The 20,747-nt window shown below is 40.7% G+C and overlaps 1 protein-coding gene across 2 annotated transcripts; it reads right to left on the bottom strand.

Moving 5' to 3' along the window:
* Positions 1–3: 3 nt before the first annotated feature.
* FKBP9 (FKBP prolyl isomerase 9) lies at positions 4–19,069 on the bottom strand. Of its 2 annotated transcripts, none has more exons than XM_064506546.1 (10): positions 19,053–19,069; positions 14,318–14,463; positions 13,508–13,697; positions 12,677–12,822; positions 11,255–11,444; positions 8,796–8,941; positions 7,365–7,551; positions 5,448–5,593; positions 3,334–3,497; positions 4–1,669 (listed from the first exon to the last, which is right to left on the bottom strand). In XM_064506546.1, exons 2-10 carry the CDS (start codon positions 14,403–14,405, stop codon positions 1,487–1,489), a joined length of 1,440 nt encoding a protein of 479 aa, XP_064362616.1. In that variant the 5' UTR covers positions 14,406–14,463; positions 19,053–19,069; the 3' UTR covers positions 4–1,486. The 2 variants fall into 2 exon arrangements, with proteins under 2 accessions (XP_064362616.1, XP_025956544.1); XM_026100759.2 differs by lacking the exon at positions 19,053–19,069 and adding an exon at positions 18,572–19,014.
* Between the last annotated feature and the right edge of the window lie 1,678 nt (positions 19,070–20,747).

The following is a 20,747-nucleotide window of genomic DNA, read 5'->3' as shown; positions in this document are numbered from 1 at the left end:
TAGTAGTTGATCAACATTTTATGTAACAAAAAGATCTGTTATCCAACATTTACTGGTATCAAACCCCCCAAAATTTTCACTTTTCATTTTCTATAACAACTGCATTAAAAAAGCAATACAAAATGTTTTCACCCAATTGAAATAGCAGTTTGCAAAAAGAGCATCTCAGGGAGCTTACAACCCACATGTACAGATCAGGGAAAGCAAGAAACTAGATACAAAGCATATAATGGAAACACAACTCCCTTCCTACTTGTCTTTGTCAGTGTTGCACTATATGTATTCGTGCTCTTTAAATGTAGTATACTGTGGGGGGAATCATATAGTTTTCTAGAAAAATGTCTATTCAGGATATTTTGCATTAAACAGCTTGCTACATTTATAGATCTAATGGGGGATTGTGTTAGTGTTCACACACTTGAAACAGCACTCCCAGGACTAATTTTGTATTGAGGGATACACCAGAACATTTGCAGGCATAAACAGATGGCTCCGCTTCTTGATTTTATCACTGTCTTTTTGTTTGTTCACCATGCCAGACTGCTCTGCTGCATAAGATCTAAGTACTTACTCCTTAGTCTAACAGTTCCCAAAATAGGAGACAGAAGCCCAACGTAAAACCAATTTTATCCAGTATTTATGATAGTATTTGGACCCCATAACACTAATATTTAGAGTCTAACAAAACTGTAAGTAAGATTGCAGCTAGAAAGGTTTGGGAATCACTGCTCTGAACACTGCTTTAACATGCCAGCAAGAAGATTCAAAGGTACTAATTAAATATGGTACAGATGGTGGCAAGCTTTTATTTTGTAAAGTAAAAATCCAGCACATACACATTTACAATTCTAGGTCTGTTTAATTTAAGTTCACAGCTTATGAAAATTTTCCAATGACACAGCTATCATTTGCATGTTCTGTAATTTGCAAATCAGAGTTCCTGCTGGCAAATACTCATATGAGTTGGTTCAGTTACTGAAAAGAGTGTTCCTGCCTTCCAAAAGGAACTGGGGTCAATCTCTGACTATTTTTACAGATTATTTTCTTGGGGAATATTTTCTGATTTATTCTCCCGCAGAAATATTTTTAAATACAAAAGGTTTTTTAAAACTCTTTGAAGAGCACTCTGCAAGTTTTCTCCTTAGCATCCATCCAAGTGACTGTATCGTTCAATGATGACTTTCATTCTTTCATATAAAAATAAACCACATGGTTCACAAAACCATGTTCAGCAGTACACTCCATCAATTTAAAAATCCCATCTTGAGGCACTTAACACTGTTTTTTGGTTTTTTGTAACATACCTAACAATTCCAAATGAAAATCTCTTCCAACAGTCTACCCAGCATATATGCATCGGCACACACAGAACATGTACATACACCCCCGTCTGCGTGCTAACCTTTCAGAAACGCTTGCTTAAACTCCTTCCAGGACAGATGTAATCTAACAGCCGGTCAGCTCAATAACCTTCCTTTTCTTAGCTTTACAGTTCATCATGTTCCTCTTTGGCCTCTTGGTCTTTTAGCTTGAATTCTTCAGCTGTAACTTTACCATTTCCATCGCGGTCCTGATTGGTGAACATATTTTTAACAATCTTTTCAAAATCAAAACCCGGAGCTAGTTTTCCTTTGCCAGAATCGACTTGAGCTTGAATGTATTCTGAAAACTAGGGGGAGGGAAAGGAAGAGAAAAAACAGCTCACAATGAAACAGATATTTAAAACTGAACAGATGTTTACAAAACAAGTATTGATTTGCTGTTGACTATCTAGCCTTTTACCACTTATTATTAAGTGTATATAAAAATGCCCCGTTACCATCCTATAAAGCTTACAACCTAAACTGGACTAATTAGGACAGATAAATGAGGTTAAATCACTCTGCCCACCCTGTAAAACAGACACCCACCTACATCTTACAAGAAACAACGTAAAAGAATGAAATCAAAAGATGAGAGTTAAAGTATAAGGATACCATGAGATTTATTAAAAGTAGTTTCAGGCATTATGCCTTCCACTCAATTCCCAAGGGCTTTGGCTTGAGTGGGAAAAGGGAGAAAGAGGGAGGAAAAGGTCACAGGCAAGATTTCCCTAAAAATCCCTATCCTGCTACAAATGATGAAGTTGTTCAAGGTAATTAGACAACATTTGACAGAAGTCATGCAGGCTGCCTTGCCAAAAAACAGAAAACCCACAATCAATCAATTACAATTTTTCCAGTTACCGCAGTCCCTGGTGCTACTTGTTAAATAAGCTTCAGCAACGAGGGATATTTCTAACATTTCTTTTACACATTTTACCAAGGATCCTCTCACATCTCCTTTGCTCCTCCTCCTCCTCATTGCTAAGTGACCAGAAAGATGCGGGTATCAGTCACACCCCAACTCACTCATTCTCTGGACTGGAGAAAAGCTCTTTTCTTCTCTGCAAGGGCAGAAGTGGAGGTAAATGCAAAGATGGAGAAAGAAGGAAAACAAAGAAGTGTGAAAGAGTGACCAGAAGAGGAAAAAACAAGAGAAAGGCATCTCATGCTATTCTTTAGGTCTGCAACCTGCACCTTGGGGGCCGCATGCAGCATTACTCCAACGAGGAAGAACAGGGAACCAAAAGGTAAGAGACAGGTGACAAAGTTGACTGGAGGAGAGGCTGAAAACCTGAACTCCTCACTTGAGGAAAGAGAAAATGTAGAGGAAATAAGGTGGAGGTTTACATAATCAGAGGCGGTATGGCAAACAGAACTGATTTTTCATTAGGGCACCCAATGAAATTTTCAGGCAGCAAACTTGAAAAGCAAGCATGGGAAAGGACTTGTTCACACGGCATACAAGTCATCTGAGGAAGGAGCAGCCGTGGGCACTGCTCAGCTCCAGAAGTGATTAGACTGTTCCTGGACGCAATGCTGCAGGCTCAGCCTTGGCTTGGGAACTGTCTATAGCAGTCCAGTTAACAGACACTGTGAAGGCTGATGTGGTGAAGGACAACTGAATACTAACCCCATCTCTTCTACTTGTTCTCTAAATACCTGTTGTTGACCACAGAAGGAGACCAAAACACTAAATGCTCTTAAGCAGTACGGCCATTCCTATACTTCATTTTTCTTTTTAGGTTCATCTCCAAAACTAAATAATCATATTTTAATTTGACACACTGGTTTCCTGTTAATTTGACAACAACCACCACATCCAAAGCTTAAAAAAAACAAGAAAAAAAAAGGAGAGAGGGAGAGAGGGAGAGAGGGAGAGAGGGACACCCAGTTCTTTAACGACTTTGAGTACCTTGGTGACGGTGCTAGGAGAAAAATCACTGCAAGTGTTTTCATTGCCTTGGCTTACCTCCTCCAAAAGAACCTCTCCATCATGATTCTGGTCTATTTCCTCAAAGAGATTGGGAGAGACTTCGCCGTTCCACACAAACATGTACCCTTCAGGCAACCCAGACACCAGTTCCAGCAGCTCGATGTCAAAAACTAAGACAGCACTACCAGGCACTTCTCCTTCTGTCACAACAAACAGCACGGAGAGATATTTATCCTCTTACCCTGATCTCACATTGATCGCTCTCTCACTGATCTTGCCTAACATCTCTTTCTTACTTTTTTCTTTTCCACTACCCACTATCCTTTTCACACAGAATTAAATGTCTCTTCCCGCTCCAAGAGATGGCTCTCTACTGCAATCCCAAGCCCACCAAACCTTCCTGTTCACTTCAGTGGGGGCTGGATCAGGCCAAACATAAACAGCATGGTGGGATTACAGAGATGCAGTATTTGGATCTAAGATACATGCACAAGATACAGTATGCACACATATATGATGTGCACAGTATGTTGATCATGAGAAAAAGGCAGAGCAAGAGACAAACATAACATGACCAGCACTTCAGCCCTTTAGCTTTGATTCACAAAAGGCACACTTGCACATGTTTTAACTTTAAACCACTTACGTATATTCCCTGGAACAGGGATAATTTCCAGTATCACAGTTTAAACAAGTTTCAGTTCAATTGTTTTGATAAGCATTTAATATAAAGGAACGTTTTATAATAAAACTGCATCCTTTTTTTTTAAGCTCACAGACTAAAAATTGTGGGAAAGAATTGATTTTCCTTTATCTCTCTGCTGTATGCATTGCAGCTGAGTATCTAACCTCTACTGACAGATACAACCGTGTCTCAACAGCCTGGTATATTACCTCCGTGAAACCATGGAAGGAGTTTAATTTATCCTTAAAAAAATAAAATAGATGTCACATACAAATTCTGTCCAATAGCAAATAAGTGGTAATCTCTTCAGATATGTAGGAATGTACCAAAACACTAACAATCATGCAGTGTTTCAGACTATGTATACCTAATGTAATTTGAATGATGCCAAATATCTAAGACAGGTATGTTTTAAGGTCTTGTTAACATAACAATTTTTTTTTCATTTTACAAGCAAAGTTTCAATTTTTTAATTGTATATAATTAAGCAATGTTATGTAACAGTATAAAATGCTGCATATTTATGACACTCATATTTTTTCATTCATAATTTTTATGAAAGACAGATACAAGTGAAAATGCTTATTTACTTCTTCCCACAAGTTAATTTTCTGTTAAGCTTGATGTATGATGCCTAACAAAGAATCTTTGCAAAATACAAACTGTTCTGGAGGTATTCAAAGAACAGACCAATTTGTGCAACCGTTTCCACTGAAACCAGAGTTTGTGGATCCTGGTGATCTCCTGATAGACTCCTTTCCTTCAAATCTTCTATCTCAGAAGGCCAGTAACAACCCCACATAGTGGGAACTTAAAGTTCTTGTCATTTCTGTGTTTGTCTTTTTAATTATGGCTGTCCCTATCATAAAAAATCGATTGTCTCAATGCTGTAAAATAGGGATTCCAAAACTGCCTTAAATGTGTTACTGTTGGCATTTCAACAGCACTGATGCACTGTTTCACATCTTATATTTGGTTCAGGTAGTTCTTGAGTTTTCAGTCCTCTTTTTATTTTCTAACATGTTAGTGCTGAATGGTTCCCTTTAGTTTTCTTTCCTACATAACACATTGTATGTCCGAGCATGAGTACCTAATTTCCTATCTGTGAAAACAGTGTTTACTTCCCCCTGCACCACTGGAGTGCCTGGAGCTTTCTGTTTTGACAACACAACGTTACTGGGGGCATAAAAGTGTTCCCCTTTGAGCTGGGATAATCTTTACATTGGCACAGAATAATAATAATGACTTAAAATGAAACAGAAACAGTATCTTCATTTCCCTGGGGAGGGGTTGGCTAAAATAATTAAATGAAAAAACTCTAAAATCCCCCATGCAAGCAGCCAAGTGATGTCTCTATTATTATAGTCACCTTGTGTCCCAAAGCATAGCAAGAAACAAAACATGCATCATGTGTATTTCAGTTACTCAAGAGATACTAAGTGGATGTGCATTAGGTTTTACTCACCAACTCCATCTTCTCCATACCCAAGATGAGGTGGAATAACAACTGTTCGCCGTTCTCCAACACACATATCCTGAAGGCCCATGTCCATCCCCACCACCACCTGTCCAGATCCTAGAACTATGTTGTAGGTCTTGCCAAGACTAAGTCTGAGGATGGTGAAGAGAGAAAAAGAAAAAGCAACATATAATAGAATTTCTCTGGCTAAGTCCTCCAGTATTAAAATTTTAGGCTTCTTGAATTAAATCCAATTAGTACCATTAATCCTGCCAATTAAACCTCCAAAGTATTTTATCTTTAAACAAGGGCTTTTTGCCTTGCAAATATTTTTGACTAACAAAGTTGGGTTTTTAGCAGATCTAAAAATTCCAGATGTACATTTGTTTCAGAACTACAAAGCTGTAAGAATCTGGGTATATTTACATGTGTCAGCCATTCCTTTAACTAAATCATTCGCTATAATGTACTAGTCACTTAATCATGACAGCTTTGAAATATAAGAATACTACTGCTATTTAACCATATTATACTGTGAATTATGCCTTGCTGCTGGTGTCTCATTTCTAAAATAAGAAATTAGCAAAAGTTAAAATCCCAGAAGTTAAACATATATTGTGATTCTAAAAGAAGAGTGTGCTGTGTTAAGACTCGTTACTTGGTATGTGTCACAACAGCAGGACGCTTTCTTTGGTCAGTCTGCTTTATTTGGTTATTTGGCTTGGTTGTACCATTGCAGGAGACTCCTGTACCATGGAATATTATTTGGAAGGAAACCAATTCAATGGATAAGAAGCCAGCCTTAAAAGCAGGAGCACAAGATTCACGATCTTTGTTTCTCCGCAAACTGCTCTGAGTAAGTGACAAGCTCAACATCCCTTGGTTCTTGATGCAAGATGAGATTTGAGCATTCCTGTCATATAAAAGGTGTTTTAAAGCTGAACACATTACTTGTATACATACTATCACATCACGTACGTCAATGTAAGCCAGGTTTTCAGCTCTGCAAGCCATTGTGTACATTGTGAAAACTATGACTTGCTTGCTATATTAATTACATTCTGTTTAAAAATAGCTTTTTCCACCTTCCCATCCAAAAATAAAATACAATACTATTTAGATAACAACTGCTATCCAAAAGATAAAGGCAGAAACAAGAAGCTAGCAAAAGTACCCTTGCAGCTGCAGTAAACAGTGCTGTGGGCTCAATGCAGTTCAATATGAAATATGTTTGATATCACAAAAGCAAGCAAGATCAACCAGGAAGGAGCAAGGTTGTCAGACAAAGTGTTTCAGCTGCTCTTTGAATGAAGAGGGAAGGACTGGCAGCAATCTCTGTTTTCCTCATAAACCTACCATCAACAGGAAGAAGGAAGAGGAACATTACAGTCCCCGTCATCATCTAGCCCTCTAATAGTTTCTCCATGCTGACCTTTATTGCAGCCACACAACACAAGAAAACTAGCACTCATGTGGGTAGAGACACAGTGGTGACCATTTCCTGCACAGACACTCAAGCTAGCTCGAACAAAACTACACTGATTACCTCTGCCAGACCTCTTAGGAGCACAGAATCAGGACAGAGTGCAAATCCTACCCAAGAAACTGAATAAACTGGAAAAGTTCACTCATGCGGAGCCCTGTGATGTTCCAGTACGACTTGTCCAGATATCTGAATTAGCCCATTTAAACAAACTGCCATGCACACAACCTGTTTCATCACTCTGCCTGCACTTTATGTTCCTTTCTAACATATTCCAATATCCTCTTTGTTCTCAATTCTCTCTTTAAGCGATGATATTTTCCTCCTCCTATACGTCTTAGGTAGGCAGACGTGAAAAATATATTCTAATATAAATAGTCAATTTTTGACACAAAAATGTCCCACAAAGGGACATTTTCTTTACCAGGGAATTTACTTACGTCGAATCTAGCAAAGTACCATCCAGGAGTGAAGCATTGTAGTGATACTTCAAGTAATCTCCCTTCTTGCTCAGTATGGTACAGTTGGAAGGTTTATAGTTGACAGTAATGCCAACCGAATCTGAAGGGTTGTGGAAGTCAACCATGTAGATGTCAAAGACCAGCACTGCAGATCCTGGAATCTTTCCTAAATAGGAAGCAAATCAAGCAAGGAGAAAAAGAAATGACCCCCAAAAGGGTTTATGATGACCAGGTACTGCACCCTGTAAGAATATATATTCCCACTATGTCTGCTACTGACTGATTTTGCTCTTCTTTCTCATGATGAGAGGACTGCATCTCCTCTATGTGCAGCACAGATGCAAGCTGCATCCAATGATGGAAAGAGAACTCGTGGGAAAAGCAATAAATATACACTCAGTTCAACAGTGAAGGAAAACATTTTCATCATTCTGAATCTAAAAAATTATGTAGAAATGAAGTAATAAGCAAACATTTCCTGTGACCATCCTAAATGACTGATTTCTGTTTCAGGTACCAACTCATTACTGATCAGCGAAATTCTCATAGGACTTCTCATGCTTCAAGGAATGCTATTGTGCTTAAAAAGTTATATTTCTTGAAAATATCCTGAGAGCAAGCAACTTCTTTCCCCCCTTCCCAGGATAATGTGCAATTGCATCATCAGCAGTGACAGATACATCCAGACCCAACAACTGGTTTTGCTGGTAGAAAAGTCTAATTCCCAAATCTCCATAATAGAATTTGAATAGAATTCACCAAAAATAATCTTTTCTTATAGCACGTCACTTTTCCTGTATCAGATCCCAGGAGGCAACTTTTGAAACTCCAGCCATAAAATTGTGATTGGTTAGAAGGATTAACATATTCAACCTCTCACAATACTCTTAAGTACCAATGAGTTTTCCCAAAGGAATTTTAATTGTATGTTATACATACACACATGCTTTGCTGTTACATGCATCCACTGTTTACAGAGGCGACTTAGGAGTCCACAAAACCTGTGGCTGTGAAAGGAATGGGGAAGAAAACTTAACACAATGAACTCCTTTAATGCACAGAGCTTGTTAAGATATACAGGAAGGAAGATCTCACACTGCAGAGTTCCTGGCATCCAAGTACCAGTCTGACTGAAACACTCATTCAAATGATTGCAGGTCACCAATTACATACGAGATTGGCCTGCATTCTTATCATCCTGCCTATTAAGCTAATTAAAATAATTTTACAAATTCTGTGCGTAAACCTATCAGTTGCACACCCACCAAATAACAGAGTAATTCATAAGCCTTTCAAATGTGAAAAAAGTGGAACAAATACTTTAAACCTTATCTACATACAACTGCACTGAGCAGCAAAGGAAACACCATTGATTGGAGAAGACTGTACTGAACAAAAAGTCAAACTCACCTCTTCCTTCTTCTCCATAACCGAGATGAGGAGGGATTATTATTCGTCTCTTTTCACCAATGCATACACCTAGCAAACCTTCATCCATCCCAGCAATCACATAGCCTTTCCCAACATAGGTGTCATACGTACGATTTCGTGAATAGCTGTGGAAAGTATTTGCTTTTTAGCAGTGGCAGGTGTGCTTGAGAAAACAGACTCCTGCAATGGGTCTGTGACACAATTCTGCAACAATTCTTAAATGAGTTAAAGTCAAACACACGGCCATTAACTATCACTGGATGGGCACAACATAATCACCATGTTCAATGAATCTAGGCTACCATGTTTCATCAGTCACCGATGCATGCACTATTTATTAACCAATACTGGAACACTGGCCGTTTATTTACAAACACATTTCTACCACTTACATTAAAAAAAAACATGTCTATTTATGTATTTTAAAATAAACAGAAATCATGTTTTAATAAGTAACTGAAAAAAAGTTTTCTACTTTAAATTCCCCCTGTCCCAATACTGCTTAAATAAGTGCTTACAAACTAGATATAGATTAGCCCTGCAGACTGTCTCATTTTCCAACAACCACAACTATGTAGCTTAACTGCTACAAGCATAATATGGGAAAACTAGTAGGTTCACCTGTGATGCATAGAAGAAAAATGAGTCATGACAACAGTATCAGTAATATCCCTCCCTTCTAAACTATGCCAATCACTTAAACATAGATCGAAGGATCTGCTGCAACACCTCATGATAAAACAAAACAAGACTAAAACAACAGATGATGTTGATTACAAAGGATGCAGCTGTGTTCTGCCTTTCTTCAAGGCATGATACTTGGAGGCACAACTCAAAGAAGGAAATGCAGAAAGGTTTTAATTCAACTTTACAAGGTGATTTTGGGAAAGCATGAGGCCAATATTTGTTATCGATCAATTTTATCAATCCCTGATAAAATTCAGAGGCTTGTTCACCTGCTCTAAGTCCAGGCAGCCCTGGCTGAGCTGCCTAGGAGCACTTCTGCAGCCAATATTGCAGAGGAAAAAGAAAAGAATGAAGGAAAATTATCAGAGCTCCCAACCGCAGCCATTAGCCATGCTTTGGGCATGCTCCGTGTACCAATGGAAAAGTTATCCTGGCCAACTCCAAGGCTTTCAATAGCTATTGTTAGCTGCTTTATCTCTCTTTGTATGACCAACAGATTTGGCAGTGTGTCTTCATAGGCTTGTCAAACACTGGCCTTGTAACTTCCACAGGAAGCCAGGGAATGACAATCCAACCAATAAGCCCTGTGATAATTGTCAGCTCTTTAGATGATGTAGAGGCTGCTGTCTACAAAGCATTTATTACTATCTATTGACAACAATCCTTATAGAAATACCACAGACATCTCAAAAATTGCTAATTGCTACAGAAAAGACAATAATCATTTACTTTTCAAAACGAGACACTTTGCGTAGGTGCACTGTGGATAAGCCATACTTGAGTTCTACAGTGGTGGCTGGTGACTCAGGTCTTCAGCTTTTTGCCTCCCTCAAGTTGAGCAGTTGAGTGGGGAGATCAAGGCTAACCCTGAACCTGACAGCATCTCAACTCACTTACACAACATATACTGTAACGCCCTGACTTCTTCTCACACTAATAGCACATGTGGCACATTACTCAGCTTATGTTTGCAAACTGATCCTGATCAAGCTGTAGAAGTATGAAGCAATTTTCTATGAGTTTATTTTCTAAAATGTTTTACAGTGGATCATTTTCAACTGTTTTTAGCTACTTGTGCTGGCTGTTCTACCTGCAGTGGGAAAAGTAAGCTACCGCTCATTAAAGTGAAAAAAAAAGTGACAGGAAGCTACAGGGTTATTATTCAGCATATAATTCTGCACGGGACTCATATGCGCCCAGAAAGCTTTGAATCTGAAGTGACAGTGATCCCTTTTCGTTTATCGCCGAAATCCTGTTGCTGAATTCTGTTCTGAAAGACATTATCCTTCAAAATGCAGACGCTCCTCAAGTACTGAAGGAAAGACTATCCTGAGACCAAGGTCTGGTTTACATAACCTCAAGCTAGCCACTAGCTCACTGTTTTACAATTCTTTAGATGTTAAACTGGAATCATATTTATTTTCTCTCTCTCTTTAGTAATATTACCTATTCGACAGATAAACTCTTTGGACTAAAGTGTCTTCGAACATGCTTGTCTAAAGCACACATTGCTCCATCAGGTGGATCATAACCCCTAGATGGTGTCTTAGGTACTGTCATCATACAAAATTGGCCATTGTCTTGCTCCCCACACTGAAAAGGTTTGTGTGGGCTTTAAAAACAGAAAGCTCCAACCCCACTCAAAAATTTCAAAAAGGAAGGAAAAGCGAAGAATTTTATTTGGGTATATTATAGACAGACAGACAACCCAAGCTGGAAACGCGATCCGTAACACTAAATGGTTTGGTTACCTGGAATCAAACACGGTGCCATCCAAAAGTGTGCCATTGTAATGGTATCGGAGAAAGTCTCCTGTTTGGCTTCTCCGCTCACAAGATTCAGGTATGTGCTGGTTCTCAATAGTAATACCATCCTTGGGGTTATGGAGATCCAGCAAAACCACATCAAAGACCAGAGAAGCTTGGCCAGGGATCTCCTTACCTGAAAGGGTATTAGAGTAGAAATCAGTAAGAAAGAACAGGGGTTTTAGGATGAACTTACGTTCTTTTATTGAAGAAAAATAACCTATTTCAGAGTATCAGGCACTTCCCCTCCAAATACAAATTAGTGTAATCTGCTTCCGGTAAGCCATCTTTTATTTCATGTGTGGGTTTGTCACCTACATTCAATTATTTCATTTTGCTCTTATTATGATGGCACTGGATCACCAAAAACTGCAATCTCTTCAACAACACCTACCATAGTCAACTTACAACAGGTCCATCTGAGCTACATGTTTTAGTCTAGGAATATTTCCAACATACTTTATGAAAGCACATCAAAATAACAATCAGAACACAGATCTGGTCCTCCTGCTCTTCCTACTTGTTAATGGCAAAACAGAAGAGCAGATGATAGAATTTGAAAAAAAGTAAATCGAATATCTCAGTGAAGAAGTACCTTTCTATCAGTACACAAATTGTATCATAGATATTTGTATCACAACATTATCAAAGAACCAATGAACTCTAGATCTTGGCAAAATTTTAGAAAGTAACGATCTCCGTGGATAACAAAGCTCTGTAGAGTTATCATAATTAATGTAATAAAGTCATGGAATGAGTATGAAAACTTGTACACCACAGACACAGACAATCCTTAAATATTAAGAGCAGAAAGAGAATTTAGGCAAGGAAGAATCCACAGATATACCTAACTGCCCCCTCATTTACAGCAGGGAGCTCTGTGTATGACCTGCAGGCTGCATAGAGTTTGCTAGGACAGTTAGTCCATCTGGTAGCTATTACTGAGGGATTTGTTGCCAAAAAATGAGCAAAACTGGAGCTACAAACTGATTTTCCTGTTTTTAAAGGTTTTCTGCTCTCTGTGACAGTCACTGGAAGAATCAAGCAGTCACCTGACTTCCAATTTTCTGAACCACGACATTAACCACAGAGGAAATTCTCTGAAAGGGAACTAAATTTCACTATATAAAGGTTACAATTAGAATCAACAATATGTCAGCTAAGCAATTTACTGTTTGTAGGAAAAAAACCCTTGAACTTTCTAATCAACCACCTCCTCCATGTAATATGTTTTGAACCTCTCTTTTCCATCAGTACATTCCATTTATCTGTAAGTGGTACTAATGATGCCCATAAATTAAAATTACATCGGGCACAGGTTTGCATTAGAATATGGATGGCTTGAGAAAGAATAAGAGTAACTTTTACCGTCTCCTTCTTCTCCATATGCCAGGAAAGGTGGTATTGTAATAATACGCTTCTCCCCTACGCACATTCCCAAGAGACCCTGGTCCATACCAGGAATCAGCCATCCAATTCCAACATAGGTATCATAAGTTCGCATCCGATTATGGCTAAAAATGTAAAAAAAAAAAAGTCACAGGAAGCCAGAGGAAGGAAAAATATTAATCCTCAGAGGCTGTACCATGCACAAAACCAGTACAACTCACAACTTGCTGCTTGGAATATATTGCTCCTTGATTTACCAAGGTCTTGCCTGGTAGCATTTTCCAGAGCACTTAGCTCATTTAGGAACCTAAATATTGTTTTGAAAACTGACTTACAAACGTAACAGCAATTGGTATTAAAGTATCATTTTCCTCAGAACGTTAATGGATTACACATGCTAGGAACTTAAAATCTCAATATGAGAGTGTTAGTAGTTCAATCTCTTTAACAACTGTGTCTGTTTAGTTTATAAACCTTGCATCTAACTTGAATAGCAATGCTGCAATTGTTACAAAAACTATTAGCTGACTGCAATAAACAGTAATATGGATACAGGGAATGACAGAAAATAATCTGGGCTGCTGATGCCCATGTAGAAATAATGAAATTGTTTTACTGGTTTGAGTCGGTACTGCCTTGCCATAATCCCTGAATAAATTACTGTCATTTGTATGATGCTAACTTCAGTTTCTTGTGAAAACTCTGTGTTTCTGGGCAATTAGCATTATTTGTGACACCAGAGGAGGCAGAGGAAAACACTGGTTTAAGTGACATCAGATTGAAATACACACACAAAGTGCAGCTGCATACCTGGAATCAAACAAGGTCCCGTCTAAGAACGTTCCATTATAATGGTATCGTACAAAGTCAGACACCTGGACTGTCCGAGGACATGTCTCAGGTTTAAAATAAGTCTGAACCTGCACTTCATCCTCTGAATTCCACAGATCTATGAGGAGCACATCGAAATGGAGCACAGCGTTTGGGGGTATCACACCAGCTGCAAAAGCAAAACAACACGAGCAGTTACAGTTCCCTTTTTTTTTTTTTTTTTTTTTTTTTTTTTACAGGGCATCAGCAAAACAGAAGCCTACCCACACATTCCCTAAAATAATGTGTGTGACTTCTTCCTTTCTGTGTTTAAATCCCTCTGTCCCTCGTCACTGTTGCAGCCACATAAGCAGGGAGAATCTGAAGCGTGAACTGCTATCAGGTACGTCCACTGGGCAAACTGATCTTGCATTTGCTGTCCCCTGAGTCTTTAGAGCAAAGCTGCTTTCATTACTAACAAGGCCTTGTGCAGACTTGCAGCAGCAACACGTATTTAACAGTGAGGGAGGTATAAATAAATAGTTAACTTCAGCTAACACGGTTCATTTGCTGAAGGTCTGCTGTAGTTAACATATCTTACTTTAGCACATCCTGCATGCCATTGAAGAAGGACTCTAGACAGATTAGCCAGGCTACAGAAAGTGTTAATAAATACCCTCAAGCAGGGGAGAACCTCTGTGACATTAATTACATGCAATTTCTACCATTCTTTTCTATCATTCGATCTCCCAACTGCTCTGTTGCACTGCTCACACAACTAGTTATTCATGGCTCTGGTGCTGTACTTACAAACGCCTTCACTTCCATAGGCAAGCTTGGGGGGGATTTTCACGAAGCGCCTCTCGTTCACGCACATGCCAACCAGAGCTTTGTCCATCCCAGCAATAAGCTGCCCTTTTCCCACGAACACGTTGAATGTGGAACCCCTGTCATAGCTAAAGAGGGAAGGACAGGCAAAAAAAAAAAGTTTATTAATCAACTGTTCCACATCTGTTTTCTGAGAGTTTAACTGTATCGTGTTTCTACTTTGTCCTGTTAGCATAACTTTATTAAGAGACAGCTGCCAAGAGAACAGGCAAATCCCAGGGTTTCTCAAACTTCAACTCCCCCTTTCCATCACTGCTCACCATCTCTCAAACGCTTTGTAACAACATGACGTATACTGCAGAAACTTCAAGCCCCAAATGACAAATGGTTAATTTACACACTTATGCTATAATAAAAATAATAATAAGCAGCAGCAGCACTGAAAAATTAATGACAAAAGGGACAGATTAAACACTATGATAAAGTATAAAAGGATGGCTGCTCATCCTATTTATATCAGTTGATTAACACCTTTATATTAGTTGATTAACCAGAAAAATACTCTGCAAGATCAATAAGCTTTATGACATGAGACCTCATGGCTGGTAACTCTCTGTGGGAGAAGAGGAAAGGGGAGAAGGTGCCCTTTTGAGTGACAGTTGTGAGACTTGGCAATTGGCTATTTATTTTCTCTTCCACACTCCCAGTTTGCATTTCATAAAGATTTAAATAAATAGCAAAAAACACAAATGTGTTTTAAATAGCAAGTTTGCAGGATCAAGAATCGATGTATCTAACTAAATCTTCCACTGTGATAACATGTGAACATTTGGTAGGTAAAAAGAAATTATGCTTAGATGATAATAAAGTATCCTATAGAGCACTGAGAGCAGCAGTGTTAATGTGATTTAAAACTAACACTAGCTTACATGGCTAGTCTGACTATCTTAAATTCACACAGCAATCCCACTTCACCGTACTTGAATTACTGCTGTTATTCTTTATTTTTTCAGAGCAACATACAAATATGACAGGAAACACTTCAAAAGCTTCTTGCCTATTTTTAAATTTTCACTGCTTTAATTTACTCAATTTCCTTTTATAATTTAAAGGACTTTTTTCATATAAAAGGGAGCACTGAAAAAGAAAAAAAGGCTTGTGTGTCTTTGCCTGCTAAAATATTCTGGAAAGCAGCCAGTAGCTAGATATCACTAGGGAAATGATGTCAAACTTTCCTTCGAAGGCTGTACACATCACTTCCACTACATACTGAGCCTCCTAACAGTCCCAAGCCTCGAATCCCTCAAATAATTTTGCAAATGATCTCTCTGTTTACACCACAGTTTTTCTTCCGGCAAACATTTTTCTTAAAACAGACATCCCTCTATACAAAGCATTCACTTCTATGGCACAAATATTCCTATTCCTGGACAAGGATGGAAAATATTTAAACAGGCTCCTGAAAAATTCTGTTGTATATGTAAATATATAATTAAGATGTTAAGAAATTCTGAAAAGCCAAGGAAAGTGCCAAGCTTTGTCAATTGCTACAAAATATGACTATGTCTTGGAAAGATTTAAAACATAAAAGCATTCAGTTTTTTGTACCTAAAATAAACCTACAATTAAGAAAGCTTTGACATTAAGCAAAGAACTGAACAAAGCAGTGAACAGACCATGCAGCTCTGCATGACTCACTGACTTTGCAGATTGCTTAAAACTAAGCAAAATTAGTTTCCAGTAGTGGAAATTACCAAAGTAATAGCAGATGCAAATGCAATTAAATTCAGACTTTAAAATCTTCATCATTTTAGCACCATGGGAATAAACCCCCAAATACTGAAAGAATAAAAGTTAGTTAATTCACATGATAAGTTTGTCATTAGTAAGATTTTGTAAAAGGGCCTGTTAGCAAGAAGAGCAGTATTATTACTTTCTACTTGGAAATATCCGTACAGAAAAAAAAACATAAACCTCAAAAAAATTTTTGGCAGCTGAATAAGAAACTAAGTAAAACTGCCCTTAGTTCATCACCTGAAGTATCTTCTAGACCAATTTCACAATAGCATTTGACTAAATTGATGCTTTATTAGTAAATGCTTTCATCAACTTAAAAACTAGATAGCCTTTATGAGAAGTAAAATAACGGGCTTTTTAATAAATTAATCTGAGGTACAAACTATCTTAAATTTGCATGCAGTAAGCAGCAAAGGTTTTAAGAGAAATATTCCAAAATATTTCTACAATTAACCTATGGATCCCCCAAACTCTTAATTTTCCATTAATCCTTAACATGAACTTTTTTCAATATCAAAAAAACTTACCATAGTTAGTAAATAACAGTGAATAACAAAAATGCACATCAACATAAGCTGCCATCTAAAAAAAAATTACAAGCTAAACAAACCTGATTTTTTACCTCCTTTTGAAATGAGGACGATCATACAAATACTCAGTTAGAGTAGACTATCACCAATATTATTTGTCACAATGATATTTAGAGGACCCAAAGAGATAAAAGCTGTGCAGTGCTGCACAGCCTGCTCCTGCCCCAGATAATTTGCTGGCAGATTACAAGGATGCGGTCATTAGAGGCAGAGCTGAGCCAGCACTTCAAAAGTCTGGAGCCCAGCGTACGTGCTCAGCCGGGCCCCCAGCGCTCCCAGGTGTCCTGCCTCGGTGCTGGTACAGCTCGGCACACCAGTGAGCCCCCGTACGGACTCGTATAAATCAGAAACACATTTCAAACACGTGGCTGGTCTCCACAGTCACACACATTTTTAAAATGAGCACTGAGGGTAGTGCCTTTGTCGTCCTCAGGTCTGTGACTAAGTTATTTTCCACAACTATCAGTTGCCAATGAATTCACTGTTTTTGTGTGTTACTTCACTGAAACTGCACCAAGTTAGGCCAACTGAGCCTTCAGCTACTGTCTCCTATGCGTTAGGCAGTGAACTCCTGGTGAGGTGGCATACGCAAGTACAGGCTGCTCCGGAGAAGAGTTTAGTTTACCCTGAAGGACAGTTATTACTTCCCTAAGGCTGTGCATTATCTTTGAAGCACAATGAAGACTACCAGAGTTACTGGAAATACATTTTGTTTTTTCTTTCTGAGTAATACTTTGATCCGTGGCGATCAATGAATCAAGACAAAACGAGCAAGCAGTGAGATGGCAGTATTGGCATCCTCGGCAGTCTCCTGACCCGCTGTTCAGGTTTTCTGATCCCAAAGAAACACCAGGAGTGCCATCAGACACTTGTCTGCAGAATGGGTCACATTCATTCAGGAGTAACTTACGCAAAATTTTCTAAGTAAGCACAGCTTGATAATTTTTGCACTTCAGATAAAAACGATTCGTATTTTTTTTGTGTGTTCCAGTTAAGTTTGAGCCTCACAAAGACATCGGAAGTGTACAGAAAGAAACCGGCAGGAAATCACCAAATGTAGCGACTGCCTGCAGCATGACAGACGCTCCTGTTTACCAGGCTAGCTGAATATCCTGGCGGTCTCCTCGTCTCCTGGAGCGCAAAGCTCCAGGCCAGCGCATGGGACAGGCGGCTGGGAGGGCATGGTGGCGGCCCGTGGAGCGCACAGACTGTCACACCCTAGGCTGAGGCCCCGCGAGAGGTCTCGCTCACCAGCACTTGAACCCCATCTCCTTACCCGTTCGTGTTTCACAGACACCGTCCCACTAGGCCGTACATACAGCGTGCCTGCCTGTGCAGCGCTGCCCAGCTTCCCGCTAGCTTGTTGCTGCCCAGTCACCCCAAAAGGGCCTCAGGTGGAAAGAGTAGAGGGGCCAGGACCGAAGCTTGGCCATGGCCTTCACCCAGTGCCACCGTTTGGACACCACTGCCATGAGTCACCCACCAGAACACCCCCCTGTGGCACCACCTCCCCGTCCCCTCCTCTTCCCAAAGGGGGTCCTCACACAAACCGAGCCCCGGGGGGAAGGGGGGTTGCAGACTACAACCCAAGGGGATGCGAACTAAAGCCTGCAGGGGCTGAAAGCCAAGCCCCGAGGGGGGTGCACACCGGGATGGGGGGGATGTGATCCGAACCGGGGGCAGGATGCACACCGCGACCGGGGGGGAGGGGGGGGTGCAATCCGGACCGGGGAGGATGCACACCGCGACCGGGGGGGATGCGATCTGGACCGGGGGCGGGATGCACACCGGGACCAGGGGATGCAATCCGGGCCGGGGGCGGGATGCACCCCGGGACCGCAAGGCAGACCTGGAGTCGAAGCGGGTGCCGTCGGGAAAGGCGCCGTGGTAGTGGTAGCGCACGAAGTCTCCGCGGCGCACGGCCCGCGGGCAGCGCTCGGGCACGAAGCGCCGCTCGACGCGGACGTCGGCGCCGTCCCAGGGCGGCTCGGCAGCGGGCACCGGCGGCGCCTGGCACGCCGCCCAGCTCACCAGCAGCGCCGGCAGCAGCAGCAGAAGCGAGCCGCAGCCGGGGCCCCGCCGCGGCACCAGCGGCGGCCCCGCCATGGAGGGCGGCGAGCGGGGCAGGCGCGGCGCGGCACCAGCGGCGCGGCGCACAAAGGCGGCCGGGGAGGCCCGCCCGCTCCGCTTCTCCTCCTCCTCCTGCTGCAAAACTTGCAAACGTGGATGAAGCGCCGCCGGCCCCCCTTCCCCCACGGCGCTCCCCCCGCGACGTGGCGCTGGCGGCGGCCCGCAGGGCACCTCCGCTGCGCAGGGCGGTGCACGCTCACCCGGCCCGCGGTCAGCACTGGAGGCGGCTTGCGACAGGCTCCGATACCTGCTGAATAACATTTCCTTTCTTTGGTTTTTTCCTTTTCTTTTCTTTTCTTTTTTTTAATTACTCTGCTTGCACTGTGGCACGCTGAGCCCGCGCATGACTTTGAATATTTGCAAATTAAAAAATCGCCTTGAAGATACTCCAGCTTATCCCCAGCCTCTGAAGGGATATACTGCCAGTTGGTGATGGCACCCCCGGCTTTACGCACGCCCATCACGGGCAGTTGCTCACCCTCTCTACACCCCGTCAGGTAAAATTTGCAAATGACCCAGAGAGAAAAAATGACCTGACAAGTACCACGTAGCATACCAGTGTCCGAGGGGAATCAAAATTAAAATCTGTCACCCATCCGTTTTTTATAACTCTCTGATCTTGCACATGCTGGTAAGGAAGAACTTAGGTTTGTTCTCTGTTACTGTAAAGTGGTTTCAGTGATAAAGCATGGAAAAGCAAACTATTTGTCTGTGTAGCATCAAACCCTGAACACAAAAAGATGAAGTTAAATAATACAATATTTTTGAAAAAGCATTAAATTTTATGGCACGAGTTTCATGGTTAGGAGAGATGCCTCCCTGAAATACAGCAAAACCTAAGAATATCCTTCATTTAAGAAACACTGATGACAAACTCTTATTACTGATGATTCATAAAGCAAGCACGACTCACACTTGACTGGACTGCTTGCCTGCAAAGCAACTTTTTTCACTGGTGTGGTGATAGGTGCCTGAGCATCTCAGCTGGGCGGACGAGGTTCGCCAGCGCAGCCCTCCGTTCTTTGCACCTCCAAGACACGCGGCTTTGCCGCTCCAGCAACAGAAGGGATGCAGCCCAATGAAATGATTTCAAAGTGCCTTCAAAAATGCTCTTGTATAGTATTGCCACACTGCTAGGAAACAGCAGCTGCTAGATGACCTAACCAGTCAAAAAAGTAAGCACTCAGGCAGCTGTTTAAAGATAACCAGATCTGTGATTACAGATCACATCCTCCTTGCCACCACAGTCACACTGCACCTTCCAAATCAGCACAATAAAGCATCCTTTCAAGCAAGCCATTTAAATCAAATCAGCTAGCAGTTGCCTTGTTTTAAATAATCTATTTCGATGTTGGTCTCAATGGGCACGCTTTGTTTTCTTGAAGAAAACTCACTGTTCACCACCAGAACATGTTGATACAATATAAGATAAAATGTACACTAAATTTGGCACTTCTTTTTGCCAGCCAGTGACACATTCTTTATTTATGCCCATTTATTTAAGAAGGTCTATAGTTTTTAAAACAATTCCTCAGAGTCTTAATTTCCATGCAGTTTTGTACTCATTATTTATTATCGCTGTCAATAACTATTCTCCACTTCTGATGCAGACTTCCACTGCCATGAGACTGCTATAATTTATGCCAGCTAAAAGAACCATGGGTCAAGTTCTGTATTTTCAAAACAGTGTGCTTTGTGCTTTAGCTCTGTTCTCCCTGTATGTCATCCACATATGACATAAGGAAATGGAGAAGTCATAGTACATCAAGTAGTTCTCAACCAGGAAAATAGAGTTGCTTTCTGTCCTCCTTGTTTTGTTCAGGTAACACAAAGGGAGCAGAATACAAAAGGGGGTTTCCATCATTTTTCTTCGAAAAGTTATCCTTAACATTTTT

Source organism: Dromaius novaehollandiae, chromosome 2, assembly GCF_036370855.1.
Source record: "Dromaius novaehollandiae isolate bDroNov1 chromosome 2, bDroNov1.hap1, whole genome shotgun sequence".
NCBI lineage: Eukaryota > Metazoa > Chordata > Aves > Casuariiformes > Dromaiidae > Dromaius > Dromaius novaehollandiae.
This window is presented reverse-complemented; position numbering and strand designations above follow the sequence as displayed.